This window comes from Phoxinus phoxinus, assembly GCF_949152265.1.
Source record: "Phoxinus phoxinus genome assembly, chromosome: 2".
Taxonomy (NCBI): Eukaryota; Metazoa; Chordata; class Actinopteri; order Cypriniformes; family Leuciscidae; genus Phoxinus; species Phoxinus phoxinus.
Window position 1 is genome coordinate 44882443 of NC_136877.1, and position 22232 is coordinate 44904674.

A 22232-nucleotide genomic window follows, 5' to 3' on the forward strand; every position below is an offset into this window, starting at 1 on the left:
AGTATAAATTGAATATATTGAACCTTTTATAGGTCTCAGTGTGTTTCTTCCTTGAAACGGTTGAATGAATAAATTAACTCTTTATTTATATACTTAGATCCATTAATATACTTAATAACTACGCAAAACAAATGTGTTGTTCGTGTTCATTGCTAGAAAGTAAAGAGTGATTACAGGTGTGTGTGTGTGTGTGTTTTTTTATTATTGTAATTCACCTTTACACTGTTCATATAATGTTATCCATTTAAGCCCTATATATAGGCTATATATATATATATATTATAGATCTGAAAAGTGTATATATAGTGTATATTATTTTGATATCCTTATATTATTTTAACTACTGCTGTAACCGTATGTGTCGTTCATACATATTAATTCGTGTACATAAAATTCGTAATAATAATAAAATAATATTAAATCAATGATCATCAATTTGATATTTAAAGTGATGCAAGTCTCGCCACATTAGCTTGGTGCCCCAAATGTTCCCCACTGTTCTTAGAAAAATATATTTTTTAACATAATATCTTCATTTTAAAAAAGCGGGAGCTCAAGTTTCTGTCTTACGGGAGTTTGCCGAATTCGAAATGACGTTAGCTTCCGAAGATGACGTTGGAGAAGGGGTGCGCGCGCGCTCGTGTATGTGTGTGTGAAACAGAGCGGAGGTGAAGAAGAGGAGGATGAAGCAGGGAGCGGAGGATGGGAGGAAGAGTGGAGTGAGAGAGAGAGAAAGAGAGAGATAGGCTGGCTATCAAGGGCTCGTGTGAAGTGTGAATGTCTGAGAGGGGCTTCGATGGGAGTTTTATCGCAGCGCCGAAACAAAGACGCGATTTTTTTACCATCCGGAGAAACATTGTAGCGGAAACTTTAAACTTTTACCCGCCAGAGCGGCAGCGCCGTGCCGGGTCCCGGCTTTGTCTCGCGACGGGGGGAAGTACGCCAGCACACGCGAGGATCAAAAGAACCAGCACCAGTTTTGGATACACGTTTTGTCTACACGACGAGGGAATCCGTGATTATTGTGTTTGTTTAGGAGAGTGAGAGAATGGCGGCCAACATGTACCGAGTTGGAGGTGAGTATTATTGTTGAGGCTAACACTAGCAGCAGGCTCGCGGGGGTTAGCATTAGCATTAGCGCGAGCGGCTGTTTCCGCCTTAGTTACAATGAGCGGAATCCCGTTGCTAAGCGAGCTAGGCTAGTTTCGTTACGGCGGCTTTTGGGTTAACGCAATTTTATTTATTTATTTATATATGTATTAAAGGTCACTTTTAAAATGACTTGGATATAAAAAACTTCCATTGGGTCGCAAACTCTTTCGTAGTTTTGATTCACGTAATTAGCCGCCGCAAGCAAATGAGCTAATTATGAGGAAACCCGTCCGTTAGTTTATTCACTTATGATGGTTTTTACTCCACTTTTTCAAGACTTTCATTCAAGTTTTTGTCGTACACGTTGCCTGAACCGTGCAGTTCTGTCAAACTTCTGACAGCTGAATTATATGGAGTGTATATGGGAGTCTCACAGTGAGTACGGGATGCAAGGACTTTCGGTTTTGTTTCCTGTTTGAAAAGGAACAAAGTCAAATAATTGTTCATTTATACTGATATCAGGGGGAAATGTAGACATTTTCAACTTGAACCTAGATTTGGTGTTCGTGAAAAAGAGTTCAGAGAAGATAAACTAATAGTTCAGTTGATAAGTGGGAATATAAGTGCATTTATGGATCGTGAATTATTTCTATGATCATACACGTGCAGAAGATGCTTGTGTGATTTGAGCTGATATAGCATAGTTGCATTAGTAAATCCAGCTACAGTTTTCACTATGCAATATATACCCATTGTCATCTCTACTGTATGCTGTCACCTATTGTCAGAGATGCTCCTCCTCACTGTTTATTGAAATGCATTGTAACGTTACCTTCTGGTAATATTGCATGCGCGTTACCGTCATTGACTGCACAGCGTGACATGGTGGGCATTATAGTGCTTTTATTTTCTTAAATCCGGGAATCGACTGTAAATAGGTCACGACAATCAGGCTGTGTTGCTTTAGCAGATGCTGCTGCTGCTGATTGATGCTTTATTGCAGTTGCAGTTTGATCAGGCAGGGTTTGATGGGAAGTTCTGGAAGAAAAACTCTGTCATTACACGCTTGTCAAAATGTATTAGCGTTTATCAAGACTGGGTTCAGAGGAAGGCAAAGTCTGCATCTGCTCACAACATCAGTCAATTTAAAATGTTTTACACAATTAAAGGGACAGTTCGACCAAAAATGAAAATTCTGTCATTAATTAATAATTACTCGCCATTCATTCATCTTCGAACACAAATTAAGATCTTTTTAATGAAATCTGAGAGCTTTCTGTTCCTCCATTGACAGCTACGCAACTACCACTGTGCCGCTTCAAAAAGTTCATAAAGAGAGCGTAAAACGAATCCATAAATTGAGCGATTTAGTTTAAAAAAAATTAAGAGACTCGATCGCTTTGATGAACGGATTTAATTTAGGAGTTTATTCACATATGAACATAAACAGAAGCTCAACCAAACCTGATGAACTTGATGCGTGATAAACCTCTTTGGTTCCTGCAGAAGCTCAAACGCGTAACACGAGAATAAACCTCATTGGTTCTCGCACGTCAAGCGAAACACGTTTGAGCTTCCGTTTACCACAACTGACGTGTGTTGATGAATGTTCATGTGTGAATAAAAGCCTAAATTCACTCTGTTCATCATATAAAGCTATCATGTCTCTTCAGAAAATTTGGACTAAACCGCTCAATTCATATGGATTAGTCTCTTCGTGAACTTTTTGAAGCGTCAAAGTGGTGTTTGAGTAGACTGTCTATAGAGGAACAGAAAGCTCTTAGATTTCATAAAAAAGATCTTCATTTGTTTTCCAAAGATGAACGAAAGTCTTACAGGTTTGGAACGACACCAGGGTCAGTAATTAATGACAGAATAATATTTGTGGGTGATCTATCCCTTTAAGAAGCTGGTTATCATGCAATGTTGGATTGTAATGTAATGATGTTTTTATGGTTTGTCAGATACTTCAGTGCATTTTGCTGTGCTGTTTGCTAGTGTTTTGGGAGGTTTACACAGTCAGGTACTGCTTTGAGGTCATTGAACTTGACCTTATATTCTGGCCCAAAGCCCCTGCATCCCTACATTTCACCGCTGGGATTCTGAAGCTTTGTGACTTAAATGCTCTTTATTTCACCCATCTGATCGGAGTGCGTTTTTGTCTTTAAGCTTCATATTATACATTAGTGATAGAACAACATATCAGCTAAATAGTGATACACAGATATATTGGCCGGGCTGAATTATCAGTTGATATTTGGCCATTTTGAGAAAGTCGGCATCTGACAATAACTCTGATTGGCCGATATCCAAAAGTGTTTAAAGTCTGCATGAAAAGAAATTCCTATTTTTGAATTGCACGTTATTTATCTTATTGTGAACGATTAATCTGTGCATGTTTGTTTTTTTTACCTTGTAATTTTTTTTTATTAAATTGAACTCTAAAGTTCTTTACGGTCAATAATTTAAATGCATAGGTATATACTGGTGTCTATATATCATTCATTGATTCGTTGTATTCCTCATTTGTAAGTTGCTTTGAATAAAAGCATCTGACCAATGAATAAATGTAATGTGAATGTAGATCTGTTTATTGACATTGGGCTTTGAGAGATCCATGTTGTTTGGCCACTAGAATCCATGTTTATATCATCATCTTTGTCCGGGACACTTGTGCCTCTGAACTCTTGGTTTGAATGTCGCTCTCCTATTATGCAAACATGGCACACTGTTGTTCAGTAGTTAACTAGCAAATGTTACTGTAGTAGTAAGCATGCTAAAGGATAAGGGCTTCCTCTCCTCCTTTGTGGTGCATTAAGTTCAAACAAGGCAAGATGCAACTGCTCTGTTTGTCAGCAAGAGAGAATTGAAGTGTTTCAAACCAGGACTATAATTGAGACGGTTTTGGTTCAGTGAAGCTTTCATTGTTTATCATGGGGTGTTAATTGAGACTCCTAATAAAGATGCAAAGAGGAGACTTGTGTAGTGATGCAGGCAGAAAATTCTGGGCATGTGCATGTGGGCAAATGCATATATCAGGTGACATTGTGTGGTCCGGTAAATAAGGATCATGCTCTATATGAGCGCATACTGCTAGACAGATATTTTTATCATATCCAACAACACAGCGACTTCATTTAGTTACCGGTAGCTTTTTTCCCCCCCGATGCTTTAATATAGTGGTCAAGCAGAATGGAGTTTTTGAATGGTCAATTCTGATACTAGAGCAGCTTTTATCCAAAGCGACTGACATTGCATTCAAGTTGTACATTTTATAATTCATGCATTCCCAGGAAATTGAACCCCAAGACCTTGACGTTGCTGGCACTATATGCTCTACCGTTTGAGCTAATAAATGTTATGACAATAAATGTAATGCATATTAAAGGGATAGTTCACTTTTAAATAAAATGTTGGTATGTTTTAGCTTTCTTCAAGGGCATCCAAGATGTATATGTCTTTTGTTTCCGCAGTAGTTTCAATTTTGATATTTTTAGGTCAAACCGTTCTTGTCTGTCAGTCATATAATGCAGGTCTATGGTCACCACCTCAAAGAGCATGCACAGAGAAGTCCAAATTAAACAACTCCCCATCGTAAGTACACATTGATGGCCTAAGACACGAAACGAGCGGTTTGTGTGAGAAAACGAACAGTATTTAGGCCGTTTTCTTTTTACCTCTTGTACACAACCACGTCCAAGTGATCTGAGGGTGCGTGCGCTTCCTGGTGTGTTATGTTGAATACAAACATAAAAAATTGCCCAGAGCAAAATTTGAAATGTATAATAAAAAATAAAATCTCTATATTAATTTAAACAGTATCTGGAGACAAACATTCACCTAATGTTACAGAGCCATAGGAAAGCATGGAGCTCTCAATGTCAGCATCAGCAGGCCTATTATTTTACACAATTATTTTGAGGTAAACCAAAAGCTGAGAAATAACCAATACTGGTCCACGTCTGCTAAATAGTCTACCTACAAAAACACTAGTCTAGCTACAGGAGGAAAAACACAACCACGTCACAGGCTAGATCAATGGGGCTATACCTCAGTGGCAGCAATCATACAGCTCTCGCTCTCTCTCTCTCGTGCGCTCTCGTGCAGGACAGTCGTGCCGTGTACCAGCTGCTTTGACGCACGCGATTATCAGTTTAACTGACTCGTAACGTGTGCAATATCTCACAACCTCCCGAGTGTCCGAACATTTTATTACATGACTATATTGGTATGATGAACATTCACCCGCCAGTGTGGCGGATAGCATCTTGAGATTTACTCGCCAAACGGAAAATCTATCCGCATTTGGGGCTTGGCGGGTGTTCATTTCGGACCCTGCAACCAAGTAAGCAATTTGTTTGCGATTTTTCGCCTCAAAATGTGTAAACGCTTATAAACCTGATTGATTTTTTTTTTTCAGCATCTTGACCAGCCCAAGTCATCAAGTAAAGGATAATGTAGCCTAAGTCTATCCAGTTGTTATCGCAGAATAAACCCCGTCAGGGTGATCAGGATTTGCATCAGCCTGAAGGGGTTTATTCTGCATTAACAACCTGCTGGATGTACATTACCCCGCTTATTACACGGCTACTTGCCACATAAGTAAATAATTAGACATGAAATATTGATCTGAGACTAAATATTTTATTAGCTCACCGGACGCAAAACATTCCTAGCAAATAGGGCTGCACGATTATGACAAAAATAATAATTGTTGATTATTCCCTTGAAATTGTAATTGCGGTTATTAATTATGATTATCACAATTTACATTCATTGATGTTTTGAATAGCTTTATACCATTGTTTGAAGCGAATGCAAGCCATATTGTTTAATCAAAATAAACAAGCTAAAAAAACACTCTTCCTGAACAACGTTTATTGCTTTTCTATAGCATTATGCCTCAAATATATATATATATTTTTAAAGAAACCAAAGTAAAAAATATGCATGGTATTGTAATGTTATACAAAAATTAAACCAACGGGGGGGGAGGGGAATGTAAAGATAAGCTGTAGAAAGAAAAACATATCTTAAGCACAGAATAATGTAAGTGGACTATTATTATTTTTTGGTAATTGCGCCTTTGAACGATTACATAGGCCTAATTGTGGCACCCGTAATTGTAATCGTGATTACAAATTCGATTAATTGCGCAGCCCTACTAACAAGCGTATAGCGCTGCTGAATTCAGTAACCCGGATGAGCCTGTGTTATCTGTTTTTGGCGCGATTGACCAATCAAAATCAAGCGTTCCACAGAGCCGTGTAATAACACTGGCTTAGCGGATGTTGTGGGTTTAAAACGGGACTGGATCTGTTTCTCTGACCAATGGCAGAGCAGGGATTAATCATGTGAAAATCATAGTTTTTGATATTCTGTTTCAGAATGCTAGTAACGCAGAAATTATGCATTTCCTTTAGGTTTACTTTGTATAATATTTTTGTCCCTGTCAGTATCTCCAAGTCTCTGTGGATTTTTAGGTGTCTCTGAATACCAGATGCCATGAGCTAACAAAACAACATATCCCTGCTTGAAGAGCAGATGGCTAGACCCTGTTTCTCCTTAAGGGAAATTATTGATCCATGTGGCTCAGTCTCTGATTGATGAAGCTCATGAACTTGGGAGAGAGCCCTCCATTTTGATTTATCCCTTGTGGCACAGCTTAAGAACATGGCTGAGTAGAGGCGAGAAATGAAAGCGTTAGTCCGATCAAAGATCAACGTCTACCAAAACGTCCAGAGCTGACCAACTCGGACCAGAAGAGAGAGAGTGATGATTACATAACCGAAGTGATGTGTTCAGTGTACAGACTGTTGACCGTGCCTCATCGTATGTGCGCTCAATATTGACCCATACCATTGCTCATGTCACTTTCTGTATGATTATGGATCTCTTGCAAAAAAACGCAAATTATTGGACTGTTCATGTGTTTAGTGATGGAATCTGTATTTTTCCCCACGTCTTTGGATTTGAATAGACTACTTTCCTGTTGGTAGATGAAAGCATTATTCAAATCAACTAGAATACTCCATATATGAAAAGCGGTGTGTATAGCTTTGTGAATAACAGGTGTTCCTGTTCGTTGCAACTGGAATGATCATTAAGAATGCACAAAATATTAGAACCATATCACTTATCAGCTGATATTATTGACTTTTTTTTATTTAAATTGATCAATATTGGATATTTAATTGTCATGCTCATTCTATTTTTCCATTTGGGCTACATTTGCAACAATCTAACGGGCACTGAAAGTTAAGTTTTGACCCAAATGATGCACTAGTATACGCTATGCTATGTGCTTATGCGTTATGTACCCAACCGTGTACTGTATACATTTTATAAGGTTATTTTTATCATTCAACATCAAAGTCTGAAATAGGGATTGGGCATTTTTGTCAATTTCGATCATTGACAGGTCTCAAACGAGTACTAAGTTATCAACCACTTGCTTAACCAACATGACATAGGTGTTGGTTTAAAGCTTAGAAGCTGGACTGTGAATATAGGGGAAATGACCATCACTTCACAAGTGCTTTTAATTTTGCTTAACTTTCAATTATTTGCTCTAAAAAATAACCTGTTTTACATTAAAATGTGATCTGTCAAATCATCGTACATTAACAGATAGACTTGTGTCATATATTTTAGACTTGTTTTAAATATCGTTGAAACGGTCTCAACTAGCAGAATACAACAGGCATATTTGTTTCAGTTAGAGACCAAACTATTTTAAAAAGTGCCGCTGATGCATGGGAAATTACTACACATGATGCTTTTGTGCCACGTTTTTGTTTGTGTGTGGTGGGTGGGTATGGATGATGTGTAGAGACCAATCAGACACTGGTTTGCAGCTGGAGCGCGCTTGGATTGGTTTGATCGCTCAGATTGACAGGTTTTATTTGACAATGCACCATAGAATAGGAGTGCACAGCTGAAACAGTGCTGGAATCACTCATCAACCAGGGCTATGTTTCTCAAAAGCTTTGTGAGGTAAGATGATCGTGGAAGTCATTGGTGGCAATGGTGGTTCTATGATCTAGCCTACTAGGCTTACAATGCTTTTAGGAAATGCGGGCCAGTATCTTATTACTTGATTTTTATTCTATGTACTTTGATTGTGGCATTTACACATTCAAGTATGTTCAGTAAAATCACTTGTTTGGAGGGTTTTTGGACCCTTAGTTAATTATGTTTCAAAATAAATGGCTAGCCTACCTAATCCATTGCATGTCTTGAAGACATTAATAGTATGTCACGCTCGCTTTTCCTCGTTTTTTGCACACCTCAAAACTATGCAGTCTAATGATGAGTTTTATCAATTAAATTATTGTCGACAATTAATCTATCTTTGATTTAATCATTAGCATTCCTAATATATGCACATACATAATCACTGCTGGCTAGATCAATCACAAATTGTAGTCAGTTACTTATTCCAAATGACATGACAAAAATTGAAGTTAGTAACGTAATTTATTAAACATTACACTACTTTTTGATTACTTTTAAATGAGTTTTGACCTAACTCGTTTATCACATTGAACTTAATAGGATAATCTTGAACCATATTTATATAATGATACAAATAGAAAGAAAATATATTAAATTTTTTGTTATCAACAACATTAAGTGCATTGAACATTACGTCAGGGTTTCTGTAGGTCTGACTGCAAGAGGTTTGTGAGTTTAATTTAAAGCTAGTGACTTAATAAATCATAAAAATTGTACTAAAGAATTTTGAAATAATAAAAATTATAATACAAATGTGTTTGAAATACAAAATCCTTCCAAAGACATACCAATATATCGTTAGATGACTTACTGAGTGAGTGATAATTCAAATAATTAATGTTTGTCAGGAGTTGATTAGAAATTTAGAAATGCAGTTGCATTGTTGAGAAACGCTTAAAAGTGAAATGATTTCTGTAAATCCAGTTGTGAAATCCTTTGTGGCCTTTCAATTTTCCACTAGTGGCTGGTCTGTGTGTGCAACTTCACAAAACAAAGACTTTTTTTTAATGTATATAGCCTAAGCGATACATTTTTTTTTTAGAAAGGAACATTTAAAACATGAAAAGGGATTAGTGAGAATCAATCAATTCTGAATGATTTATTTTACTGCCATTGTGTGATTAATGTAATTATGAAAAATTGTGTAATCAATAAAAAAGTAACTAGTCTAATTACAAAGTATTGTAAACGTTTTGGAATCGTATACATGTCTTCAAGAAATGAAACTCCGTGATGTGTCACTTACAGATGGTTTCTTTTGTCCACTGCAGATTATGTGTATTTTGAAAACTCCTCCAGTAACCCGTATCTGATCCGCCGAATAGAAGAACTCAATAAGGTGAGTTTTGGAACGTGTTCCATCTCTAATCTCTTAACATAATCTTAAAGAAAAAATACTGCTTTTGCTTCCTTTTCCTTGATGCATGCAGGTTTTTGTTGTTTCCGTTTGCTTTCATTTGGGCTTAAGCTATTTTTGACCAGCATGACTTAGCCTAGACTCGAGTCAGACTGACTGTGATTGGTTGAGGCTTATGATGTCTGCCAATCATTTATCATGCATCATCAATCGGCATGTGCAGAGATTTGAACATTACACTGTACATGGATGATTGACATATGCCAGCTCTCCGCTAATGCATTGTCACTCATGACAGCGTAACAGACTGTCTCTGTCACCTGCTCCCCTCTGTTGTGCATTGCTAATGCTCAGCCATCATGCTGTTGTCTGCCGATGCACGCTGGGCTGTTTGAGATGAAGACCCAGCCATAAGAGACTTATATAATGCTGAGAATGACACAGGCCTGTTTCCTGGAGCAGGGATTAAAAACACTTTTATGTAACCTCATTTTGAAGGGCTGTGAAGCTCAGCATGATGGGTAAACTAATGGAAGTGGTGTCTTTGTTCAATATGCATATATGTTAGTCAGAATTCAGTTTGGTCTTGAATATACACAACGCTAACCCACGCCATGTTGCATTGAGTAAGATTTCCATATAGAGTGGTTAATTTTCAGAGTAGGAATGTAGTTATTAACAGGACTCACAACTTTTTACTTTAGTGCTTAAATATTGATGCAGTTTCTTGTAAATCATAGGCAGTGTCATTCAGTCCCACTTTGACTTGATGAAAGTAGTTCCCTCTAAAGTTATACTAAAATTATGGGTTTTTACAAATCCACGACATGAAGACAGTAATAGCACTTGAGTTACTTATTTCACACATTGTATAGAGAAAATGTCTGTATGTTCTTTTTGTATTTAGTCTTTCTCACACTGTTTCTTGCTGCTTGTCTCCACCAAGACTGCCAATGGAAATGTAGAAGCCAAGGTGGTCTGTCTCTTCAGGCGGAGAGATATTTCTGCCAACCTCAACACTTTGGCCGATAGCAATGCAAGTGAGTACCCAACTGTTTCAGTCTTCTCTTGAGTTCACGTCTCGTCTTCACACTTACGATAAAGTGTCACTATGTAGATGTACTATTTGCATTGAAACACCAACCAGGATTCACAGCTTTGACAGGCACACTGGGAGCTGATTTTAAGGCACCAAAGAGGATCAATCCAATGTATAAATTAAGTCAGACTTGCATATTATATAGCCATGAATCTTATAAATTTTAGGTCTTCAATGAATGGAGAAGCAAATCCCTGATCTTCCTATGGTTTTTGTTGACCATACTAGTGTATAATTTTATGACCTATAATGAGTCTCCGAATTAAATTTCTACTTGTTTGAGGGAAAATCTGTGGAATAATGCAGAATAGATTTAATGTTACCATGAAACCAAATCTACTATTCCTTTCTTTTTCTGAAGTGCACCAGCATGAAGTGGGACTATAATGGCTACCTTTCACTCACATGAGATTGCTGCAATTAGCAAACGACAGTGATCCAGTCAATTCCCAATGGACAAAATCAAGTCCCACCTTACATTTTCTTTCCCTCTCCATTTCACTCAGATATACGTCACAATAAGGAAAAAAAGATTATTGCAATTTCCATATCATGCCTACTTTAAATATGGTAAAATGTCTTAGTGAAGCTTAGTGTACTACGCTCTTGTATTGATGATTGAGCGTGTAATCGATTAGACAAAATATTTACTTATTCACTAATTGGACCGACAAAGCGGCAGTGCATTTGTAGAATTTTAAAATGAAATGCACTTTTGTTCTTCAGAAATCTGAGGAGGTTTCTGTGGAGTTCTGCAGGTGTACATGCCAACAAGTCGAAAACAGAAGGACTTAGCAGAAGGAAACCAATCTATACAGACAAAAATAAACTAGATCACTTCCATTCTAATTAGGGATGGATAAGATGGTTAACTAGTCGCCCAACAGAAACAGAAGGACTCAGCAGAAGTGTTATCAGCACATCCACTGTTGGTTCTGTGCAACAACAAAAAAAGGTTATCGATATTTATCCTTATATTTTGTTGAGTAACTGTCAGTTGCCCTATTGAAATGACTTGTGCTCTTGGATTAATTTCATGCTATTGCTAGTCTATGCACACATGCAGGTAAATCCACAGGTCTTTGGCCACCGCATCGCACAATGAGTGGTGTAAATGCTCATTAGTAAACTCAGCATCTGAAAATGTATGCAAACTGATGACCTCTGTTACTCTTGACTAGTGGTTTTTGAACACTATCACGTCCTATGCAAGTGTATTCTGCGAAAAGCATCTGATAAGGTCTGTAGTTGTCAGTTTGCTAAAATGAAGCCGCCTCAGTGACGTATGCAGCCGACAAATACGCCCTCGGGAGGATGCAGCCTTCGAAATGAGACGCTGCTAATATCTACTTTTGCACATCCCTAGATGTATATTCATTATATCACAGCTGCAGGCATCCCACATGTTTGATAAAGACGCTTCATCTCACCTACATGCACGCAGCAGTGGTTCATTTTTATGTAAATTCAGTGTACGCAAACTGCCGTAAACCAGTTGTAATTATGTCAGTGCAGTGCATTAACCTATCCATTCCAGAGTGGGGTCAGGTTTGGGTCAAGAAGGTTATTGCATTGACACGGGCAGTTAGTGTTCAAATCCTTTGCGGTCATGAGAGGTCAGTGTCTGCTTGGCTGCCCGTTTAATACTGAACGAATCCTCCTTTATGTTGTGGCCGTCTACAGCACCAACACTGCCCTGTTACACAAGATCAGGGCTCCCATTTACATCACCTCCTCCTCTCTCTACCTTCTGCCCATCTTCCTCCTTCTACCCCCCCACCCCACCCCTCCTGAATGGGCTCCTCTGTGCTTATCCTCAGCTGCCATCCGCCCTGTGCTCTTGGAACAAAAGAGCCTTCATGGGACCCACCGGGCCATGGCGCTCAAAGGGTTAACACTAGGTTAACACTGTCTGGCTGGTGTCTTTGTAAAAGAGTGAAAGTGTTATTAAATGCATGTATGTGTGCACGTACATTTGGCTCTGAGGCTGTGCATGTATGATGGATTTGTCGTATGTGTCTTGAGCGCTTGTCTGCTTGTATGTATGTGTGTGAAAGAGAGCTTGTGGCATTTTTTTTTTTTTAAATGCGTACTTGTGCATGGGGGGGGTTGTTGCTCAATGGGGGGATGGGCGCCTCAGGTTTGTTGCACAGGGTTTCCCAGTAAAGCTGGCAGGGACGCATTGGCCAAGGGGAGAGAAAGGAGGGGGCAGGGCCACCGGGGTGGCAGGAGGGGTTAATGGAAAGGGGTGTGGTCTGATATCCCGCCCTTTTCATTGACAGGGTTTCCTTTGGCTCCGTGCAGGGGTGGAGTCTGGTCAGATCGTCTGATAAAGTCCTGCCAGGTCTCCTCTTCTCAATACGAGTATCTATTTAAGAAATATCTCTATCACCATTGGAAATCTGTGTCAAAAGAAATGTTTTTAAAATGCATTCAAGTCATTTTGAGTTGATCTGCAATTATAATGGTTTGCTTCCCTTATAAATCAACAGATCTCATGAAGGATATTCAATTTACTTGTTTCTGAATGAGTGTGAAATTGATTGCAACCATTACTAATAACCTAAAGTGATGTGTAAATTTAAGATTTGGTCTGTGTGTGTGTTCTGAAAGGGAGCTGGTTCACATCAGACCTAATTGAGGCCATTAGCATCACACTCATGTTTGTGTGTGTGTGTATTTTAGGAGACTTTGAAGAGGAGTCCAAGCAGCCTTCAACCTCAGAACCGCAGAAACACCAGCTTAAGCACAGAGAACTGTTCCTGTCTCGACAGTTTGAGTCTCTCCCGGCCACGCACATACGGTAAATACACTCACGCCGTTTACAGACACACACATCTCAGGATTGAATGATATATATAATCCCATCAGAACCCAGACTCGGGCTCCATATGTAAGGTATTTGATTTGTATTGGTAGTCCTGTTTATACTGTGTATTGTTGTTTTTATGCAGAGGAAAATGCAACGTCACACTTTTGAATGAGACTGATGTTTTAACTGGCTACTTAGAGAGAGAGGTAAGTGTCCACCTGCAGTACAAGAGCACTCACGGTGCAGTTTTTCATGGAGTGTCACAAAGCTACCACAAGCCATAGTTTAGAGACAGTCCAAAACATGACAACCCTGTTAGAATGACTCACAATATCTTTCAAAAGTAGGGATGCTTATAATTAACTGGTTAACCGAAAGTAAGAATTTTCGACCGATTAATACTATCTAAATAAGTAATTTAATTCGGTCCGAATGCAATGATACGATGTCCTGCCTGTCAGTGTATGTATTTCCATACCTCTGCGTACCTGCTCAGGTTAATTACTATTGTAATGCTATGTACTTTGAGACACGAGTTAATTTAACGCCGTCTCTTGTGATGCTTTGCAGACTGCTCTGGCTGTGTGTGTGTTCATGTGTTTTGAAGGAGGCAGGGCTTTGGAGACGCTCTGAAGGGGAGGGGGGGTCTCTTGCAAGCTAGCTTGCTATTGCTAACCTCTAAAATTGCCTACCCTACCCTTTAATTAAGTAACTGAAATATATTTTGCATTTGCATATTTATTCCTTTTATATGGTTTCATTCTAAGCGCTGCATCTGCGTGATGTGGCTGTGTGAATCCTCATATTCTGTTGTTTATGCTGCTATATGCGCATGTAAACATAAACCAATTTTGTTATTTTTAATGGGTCACAGACACACATCCATTCTAATTTAATTAAATTTAATTCTAATTTAACAATCTTGTCTGTTAACAGTTAATGATCGGTTAACGAGCTTCGTTTGACGTTAGGGGAAAAAACTAAAATGAATATCCCTAGTCAAAAGGCCTGTCATGTTTTCACCTTTTTGCTAACTTTCCTTTTTTGATGTGCTTATTACAAAAACATTTTCGGTTGTAAACAAAAAGCTGATTTTTCAGCAGTGTTAATTGGTCCTACAGAAATCATTCTAATGCCGATTTACCGCTCAAGAAATAACGTTATTAATGTTAAAAACAGGTGCTACTTAATATTTTTGTGTAAACATTTAGGATTAAAAAATGAATAGAAAAGCTTTTATAACATTATAAATGTTTTCTTTCACTTTTGATCAATTTAATGTTTTAGTGATGATATAGTATTTAAAATCTTTCACTGATCCTAAACTTTTGAATGTTTTATTTTTTTTCTTGATGTTAGATTTTTTATTTTTATTTTTTCATCAAAGTGAGCACCTTTTGTTGGATTAAAATGAGGCAGCAAGTGCATCAAGTGTTTGTGTTGTCTAACGTGTGTGTTTGTTCTGCAGGACTGTTTCTTCTACTCTCTGGTGTTTGACCCGGTGCAGAAGACCCTGCTGGCTGACCAGGGGGAGATCAGAGTGGGATCCAAATACCAGGCAGAGATCCCTGACAAACTGGCTGAAGGTCAGAAGGTTTTAAATGTCTCTACGCCTTGGTATTACTAAAACATGGTCCTTTTGATGTTGAAAACTTGGACATGATTCTTATTACAATATTGTATTAATACTTAAAGTCCTTGATATTTTCAGCACGCATTTAGGAAAAGTTGCTTGTTGGATGTTGAAGGTCTAACTCAAAACCGAAGTTAATTAGTATGCAATGTTTTCCATCTCATCAGTTGAATTAGACAGTCGAGTGCAGGAGAAGCTCGAGACAAAGGTTTGGGATCCTGATAACCAGCTGAAGGATCCGCAGATAGACCAATTCCTGGTAGTGGCACGGTTAGTATTTCCCTTCTTCTTTTGTTTTGTTTTTTACAGACCATTTTTGCTTCTTTAAAATGTTATTGTGCAGTAGCACGATTTGATTTGTTTTTATGTACATTTTAGGGCTGTTGGTACATTTGCACGTGCACTAGACTGCAGCAGTTCAATCCGCCAACCCAGTCTGCACATGAGCGCAGCGGCTGCATCTAGAGACATCACACTGGTGAGAGAATGGATGCATTCCTTAACTACTCATGAAAGTGCATTCCTCATTCATTCACTCACACTATAGGGGTTGTGTAGGGTTTTCAGAACATACCGGTACTATGAAAAAAACGGTACCCGCTGATAGACGCTGTTTGTTTGAGCATTCTCTGAGCGTCAGAGGTTTCTATTTACAGCGTGTTTACCAGTGTTGGGCATTATAATGAGTCACAATCACATCTGTTGAGCGCGTGAGTGCAGTGGCCAATCATAGGTGCTATTCAGTAAGTTAGTCAGAATCCGCTAAACAACACTGAAAACGCACAAGGTTATTATAACCAACAAAGTGTAAACATTATGAAAATAAAAGATGTATTGTACAATTAAGACTTATTTTTTATTATTATAAAGGGAGTTTTCACGAGAGTTTGAACTTTAGAGATTGACTGTCTTAGTGATTATAAAGGGAGGCTCTTCTCTTGCTTTGTTTCCCATTCACAATCTCAATACACGTTTAGTTTTTTTCTTTTCATGACATTGGTTCAACTTTTCTTTTTAAACCGGAACAATGATCCTTTAAGTGCGCGATTGAATCGGAGACTGCGATGATTGACTGTGATAACCAACTGACGAAACAAAACGGGGACAATTATTTTAAAGTACTTAATTCAGCCGTTTTTGCTCTGGTACAGAGAACCTTGAAATTTGACTGGTATTAGTACCGACTACTGAAATTTTGGTTTCAGCTTACACCTGACATTGATTCACACTGTCCTGTCTGTCTGTAGTTCCACGCCATGGACACTCTGCAGAAGAACGGCTACGACCTGGCCAAGGCCATGTCCACGCTGGTGCCGCAGGGTGGCCCGGTGCTGTGCAGGGACGAGATGGAGGAGTGGAGCGCTTCAGAAGCCATGCTGTTCGAGGAGGCTCTGGAGAAATACGGCAAAGACTTCAATGACATTCGCCAAGACTTTGTGAGTTTAAAACACCATAATTGACCATTTGCTCTCACACAAACTGCACTATTTGGAAAAGTTCAACCGATTTAAATGTGCTTTTGTTGTTGAACTGCAGTTGCCCTGGAAGTCATTAGCTAGCGTGGTCCAATTCTACTACATGTGGAAGACTACTGACCGTTACATTCAGCAGGTAAGAAGCTTTGCATGCTTTTAAAATGAACTTTTCTTCATGCATATGAATGTGTTTCTGAATCAAGTTCATTGTTTTACCCACCAGAAAAGACTAAAGGCAGCAGAGGCTGACAGCAAGCTGAAGCAGGTGTACATCCCCACCTAGTGAGTATTTAGTGTCACTGCACTTCTCAATATAAATGGCACTTTCCAAATTTATGGCTGTAATGTTTTGAAATAAGTATCTTATGCTCATCTAGGCTGCATTTATTTGAACAAAAATACAGAAAAATAAATGTAAAATAATGATTTTCTCTTTTAATGTATTTTAAAAAGCAATTTATTCCTGTGATGCAAAGCTGTATTTTCAGCATCATTACTCCATATGTCATATGATCCTTCTGAAATCATTCTAATATGATGATTTGGTGCTCATTAAATATTTCTTACTATTATCAATATTTAAAAAATGATTGTGCTGCTTAATATTTATGTAAAAAAGGTGATACTTTTTTTCAGGATTATTTAATGAATTGAAAGTTCAAAAGAACAGCATTTGTTATATTATATATTTTTCTTTGTAACAATCTAGAAGTCTTCACTGTCACTCTTGATTCATTTAATGCATTCTTGCTGAATAAAAGTATGAATTTCTTCTTGTTGAACATAACATTAGCATAGCATGAAAAGTAGCTATTTATGTTACCTATTCTGGTGTAGTTTGGGGGGGAAACTTTTTTGCTGTATGAAACTTATCAGACTCTTACCTGTAGTATTTTTGTGTCTGCTTTTTGAGAATAAATAAATACATTTTCGTTTTCTCCTTCAGCACCAAGCCCAACCCCAATCAGATCATGGCACCTGGAAATAAGCCTGGCATAAATGGTGCCACAGGCTACCAGAAAGGCCTCAGTTGTGAAAGCTGCCATAGTGAGTGAACTCAAGTCACTGTACACACATCCATGGCTTCTATTTAGATATAAGCTCAAACATCCCGTATATTAAAATGAGTGTATTCATCGATTGTGCTTGCTACTCCTCCAGCTGCCCAGTCTCAGCAGTGGTATGCATGGGGCCCTCCCAACATGCAGTGCAGACTCTGTGCATCCTGTTGGATTTACTGGAAGAAGTATGGCGGTCTTAAGACCCCCACTCAACTAGAGGGCGCCACAAGAACTGGCTCAGTATGTGAATCCTGTCTTTTTCCTTCATGTACCTATTGACAATGATTACTGCATTTCAAAAATATTAGGGTTTAATGCTTACAAAAATCAAAAGTGGAAATATCTTGTAAGTTTTATTAATCATCTTGCTGGCTAGTTTATTTCAGGCCAAACATTTTAAAGAGACTACTTTTTTTTTTTTTTTTTTTACTAAATGGAAAACTACCAAACCAAACGATGAGCATGATGTATCTTTCCAATAGGATGCAGCTCCACGTGGTCACATGACCCGCCAGGAGGTACAGGGCATGTCCCCGTTCACCAGCAGTGCAGGAAGAGCTAAACTTCTGGCTAAAAATCGGCAGACCTTCATCCTGCAGACCACCAAACTCACTCGAATCGCCCGTCGGGTGTGCCAGGACATCCTGCAGTCCCGCCGAGCAGCCCGTCGCCCCTACGCTTCCATTAACTCCAATGCTGTCAAAGCAGAGTGTGAGCAAACATTTGGTGTTGTTTAAAGAAAAGGTTTATTGCTTTTATCTCCAGATTCTTTTTGACGGTCTCTTTTTCTCTTTTAGGTATGATAAGACTTCCTAAAGCAGCAAAGAGTGCTATGAAGAACCGCACTATTCCTCGACCGTCCCTCATCAATATAGTTAAAGAATTGGGTATGGCTTACATTACATCAAAACCAAAATTGTGATTTAAAAGCGTTGTTTTAACTAATTAAATTACACATATCACCTTTAAAGGGTCAGTTCCCCCAAAAATGAAAATTGTCTTCTAATACTCACCCTCATGTCATTTTAAACCCGTAAGACTTCAGCATTCATTTTTGGAACACAAATGAATATATTTTAATGAAATCTCAGAGATTTCTGTCCCTCCATTGACAGCTACGCAACTACCACATTAACGCTTCATAAAGAGATCGTAAAACTAATCCATATGAATCGAGCGGTTTAGTCCGAATTTTCTGAAGTGTCTCAATCGCATTATATGATGAACAGATTGAATTTAGGTTATTTAAATATAAACATTCATCAACTCGCACATCAGTTGGAAGTTCAAGCGTGTTTGCTTGACGTGCGAGAACCAATGAGGTTCATTCTCGTGTTACGCAGCACATTTGAGCTTCCACAAGTTTTGTTCTCGCGCATTAAGCAAGTACAGTTGCAGTTCTATTTATCTATCTATATGTGAATAAAAGCCTAAATTCAGTCTGCTCATCATATAAAGCGATCGAGTCTCTTCAGAAAATTCGGACTCAACCGCTCGGTTCATATGGATTAGATTACGATCTCTTTGTGAACTTTTTGAAGCATCAAATTGATATTTGCATAACTGTCAATGGAGGGACAGAAATCAGTCAGATTTTATTCAAAATATCTTCATTTGTGTTTCAAAAATTGATAAGTCTTAGTTTAGAACAACATGAGGGTGAGAAACTGATGACAGAATTTTCATTTTTGGGTGAACTATCCCTTTAATGGTGGGAAAATTAGACATAAAAGTGAATTAATTAAATTGTTTGGCACCGTGTTTCTTGAAAAAAAAATATATATATTTGAGAACAGATCATTTGACTTCATGTTTGAATATTAAGGGTTATTGTGCTCTTTTCTTTAGCTATTCAAGCTCCTTTGAAACTCAAAGCACCTCGAGGTGCTCCAACACCGATCAACCGTAACCAGGTCAACCAGCCTCGAAGCGCATCCGCCCTACTGGGCAAGAGGCCCTTCGACAACGTGAGTATTCCTTACAAATATACATTAACCTTCTCACTGGTAGAAAATAGTGTACATGGATCTAAGCGTTCTCATTGGCTACAGGCTGGAGGTCATTCTTTCTCCACCAACGGAAGGCCGTTCGCATCGGGAATGAGAGCAGCCAACCAGTCAGTCATTAAGAGGCAGAAGGTCAGTCAAGGAGATGCTCCAAATCCTGTGGTGTTTGTGGCTACGAAAGACACCAGGTATGTTTCAAAAACATCTTAATGTCATGTTTTGCTTTTACCTGGGACTAATTCCAAGTGTGTGATTCACAGAGCCCTGAGGAAACACCTCACTCAGGCAGAAATGAGGCGGGCGGCCAGAAAACCACACCTTCCGGTCAGAGTCAAACTTCCCGCGCCGCCCCGGCCGCTTCCCGTACCCATCTTACCTTCCAGCACCAGTGAGCCAATTGTGTTGGAGGACTGAGCGATGTTCCAGTAGACCACGTCCATTGCCAGAGCATGTTAAACCCACCAATCATCAGCTGTTCTTCCTCATTCCTCGTCTTCTGTTGTCCCCCCAGAACCCCATATGCACAACCACGCTCACGGGAAAATGACGTACCGCATACTCTTACACCAGCATACACCAGAATTCATAGCGTTTTACCCCCAGTGTTCAAGTTTAAGAGTTCGATGCCCTGCTGTCCCGTTGCTTTTTTTTAATTGCAAATTCTTTTAACTGTGTAATTTAAAGTGAATCATGTTCATTCTAAGATGGTGTAAAAGCACACTTTATTTTTCTCCAGTTCTGTCGTTATGTGTATAAATATTAACACGATTTTTCAAGAGTTTGATTCTTGTGTGTATGGAAAGTGGGATTTAAATGTGTGAGGGAGTATGTGGTCTTTTTACCATCATTTTCTTAATTGTGTTAAAAACAAAAGTCACCCTTTTTCATGCTAAATAGACAAATAAATGATTGCGCTGCTCCTTTTATTTCAGCCTTTCAGGCCTAGCTGAATTGTGAAAAGATGGAAGGCATTACAGCAAAAGTATTACTCGCTATACAACGGATCTGCAGTTGGGTTGGTGTTTATGGATAGCGAGACAATATTGTTTATTGCGATTATGGATCCACAAATCCTGCAGTGTAGCTACTCCAGTCAGTGATATTTGAAGGTCTTGTAGGATTGGAGCTGAAAAGCTTGTCTTAGAATGAAAACCCATTTTTGGATGATTTGGAAAGGCTTCTGGTTTTAGGAAAGAGTTGAAGGTGTTCATGAATGTAAGGCGGATCTAGGTTTGAGGTGGTCTCGAATAGGAGGTTGGATGTTGCAGTCAGTTTGGCCTGTTTTGTACCTCAATAATTGAGCTTTTTCCATAAACGACTTGAACAAAGCCATACAAATTTGTTTTACACTTCTGCTCTTTTTCCAAACATGTTAACGCACTAGCATTTGTGTTATAATGGTCTTGTGGGCTACTGGGAAGCTAATTATAGCAATTGTAGATAATGAGTGAGGGAAAGGATGTGTTTGAGTTTTTCTAGTAATGACTCGATATAGGCTGATGTTGATTCATACTTCCCCCTTATGATTTTTTTTTTTTTTGTAAACTGGATCCAGTGAGAGATAGAAAAGCTGTTTTGGGTTTTCCTTGTCATGGCTCAACTATAGGGTAATATTGATGCATACGGTATTTCCGCCTTATGATTAAGCTTTTTTCTTGTCATTTCTTTTGTTTTTTTGAGCTGAACGGTTGGGCTTTTTGACAGATTTCCTGGCTTGCTGAGGTTCATCAACACAAAATTTCATTGTAAATTGTTCCCCCCCCATTAGGGGTTTTGTAATGTTTCTTAAACAAATGGAGCGTGCACTGCACACTAAAGACACAAATAAATGTTAACCTGTCCCCTTTTAAGTGTCACCAGTTTTTTATGAAGGGGGTTTGTGACCCTACAATATTTTGGCAAAGCGTGAAGAAGAAAAAAATACATGTTAACATTGATCTCCACGATGGGAAAGAGTTGGGGAGGGAAGACTGGTTGATTTTAGGGTTTGATTCAAGGGTGTGAAGGATTTCAGTTTCTTTCAACTCACAACTCAAACTTTTTTTTAATATTCCAGTGTCTCTGTATCCTTTAATGTATCTTGTGATAAGAAAATAAAGATTTTTTTGTTTGTGGTCCTAAACAAGCACATTTTCATCTTTCTTTAGAGCAATTACATGGGTATTGGTTTATTTGCACTTGCAGCGGACCTTATTCATGGTAGACGGACGCCATATTTTTTTCGATTATGTGGATAGTCTACACACAAACGTGTATAAACCTTTCTGGTTATGTGCATCAAACTTCCGTATTCTGTAAAACAGGTTTGCAACGCTTCCGGTCCATGTCTTTTAAACGTGCTTCATTAAATCATGAGCTGTTTTACTTAAGATGCCTTGAAAGAAGCTACTAAAGAGGAGCATAACCTACTGTATGTGTGCATCGCATATGCTGATTGATATCTAAATGGTTTTTTTTCTCACTTACATTCGGATATTAAAGTGGAGGAAAGCGCCACCAATCAATATAACTAGCTAGGTTAGCGGATTATCTTAAAAGTCCATAGATACCGCCATCAGTTCATAATGCCGTTAACACATTTTCCATATCCATTCAATGGGTATCATTCAAATTTTCGGCATGAAAAATATGCGTAAACCAAGTAACACAGTAATGTGATTGAAATCAAATAAGTAAACTA

At 38.5% G+C, this 22232-nt stretch overlaps 1 protein-coding gene across 3 annotated transcripts; it reads left to right on the forward strand.

The window, feature by feature from the left end:
• The first annotated feature begins 549 nt into the window (after positions 1-549).
• mta2 (metastasis associated 1 family, member 2) lies at positions 550-21693 on the forward strand. 3 transcript variants are annotated; one of them, XM_079637180.1, is made up of 18 exons: positions 550-1076; positions 9381-9448; positions 10413-10506; positions 13251-13368; positions 13520-13583; positions 14846-14963; positions 15178-15280; positions 15389-15488; positions 16258-16446; positions 16547-16621; positions 16709-16767; positions 17432-17532; positions 17647-17786; positions 18029-18257; positions 18344-18433; positions 19395-19513; positions 19598-19740; positions 19813-21693. In XM_079637180.1, exons 1-18 carry the CDS (start codon positions 1049-1051, stop codon positions 19964-19966), a joined length of 1992 nt encoding a protein of 663 aa, XP_079493306.1. In that variant the 5' UTR covers positions 550-1048; the 3' UTR covers positions 19967-21693. The 3 variants fall into 3 exon arrangements, with proteins under 3 accessions (XP_079493306.1, XP_079493307.1, XP_079493305.1); XM_079637181.1 differs by having other exon boundaries at positions 618-1076; positions 19598-19684; positions 19813-21671; XM_079637179.1 differs by having other exon boundaries at positions 671-1076; positions 19395-19740; positions 19813-21671.
• Positions 21694-22232: the final 539 nt, after the last annotated feature.

What these genes read in the sequence shown, in the direction of transcription:
- mta2 (XM_079637179.1), top strand. Translation starts at nt 1,049, where the DNA reads ATGGCGGCCAACATGTACCGAGTTGGAG. An exon ending in CAATTCCTGGTAGTGGCACG is followed by an intron (nt 15,281 to 15,388) that starts GTTAGTATTTCC and finishes TGTACATTTTAG; the next exon opens with GGCTGTTGGTACATTTGCAC. An exon ending in CAGGTGTACATCCCCACCTA is followed by an intron (nt 16,768 to 17,431) that starts GTGAGTATTTAG and finishes TTTCTCCTTCAG; the next exon opens with CACCAAGCCCAACCCCAATC.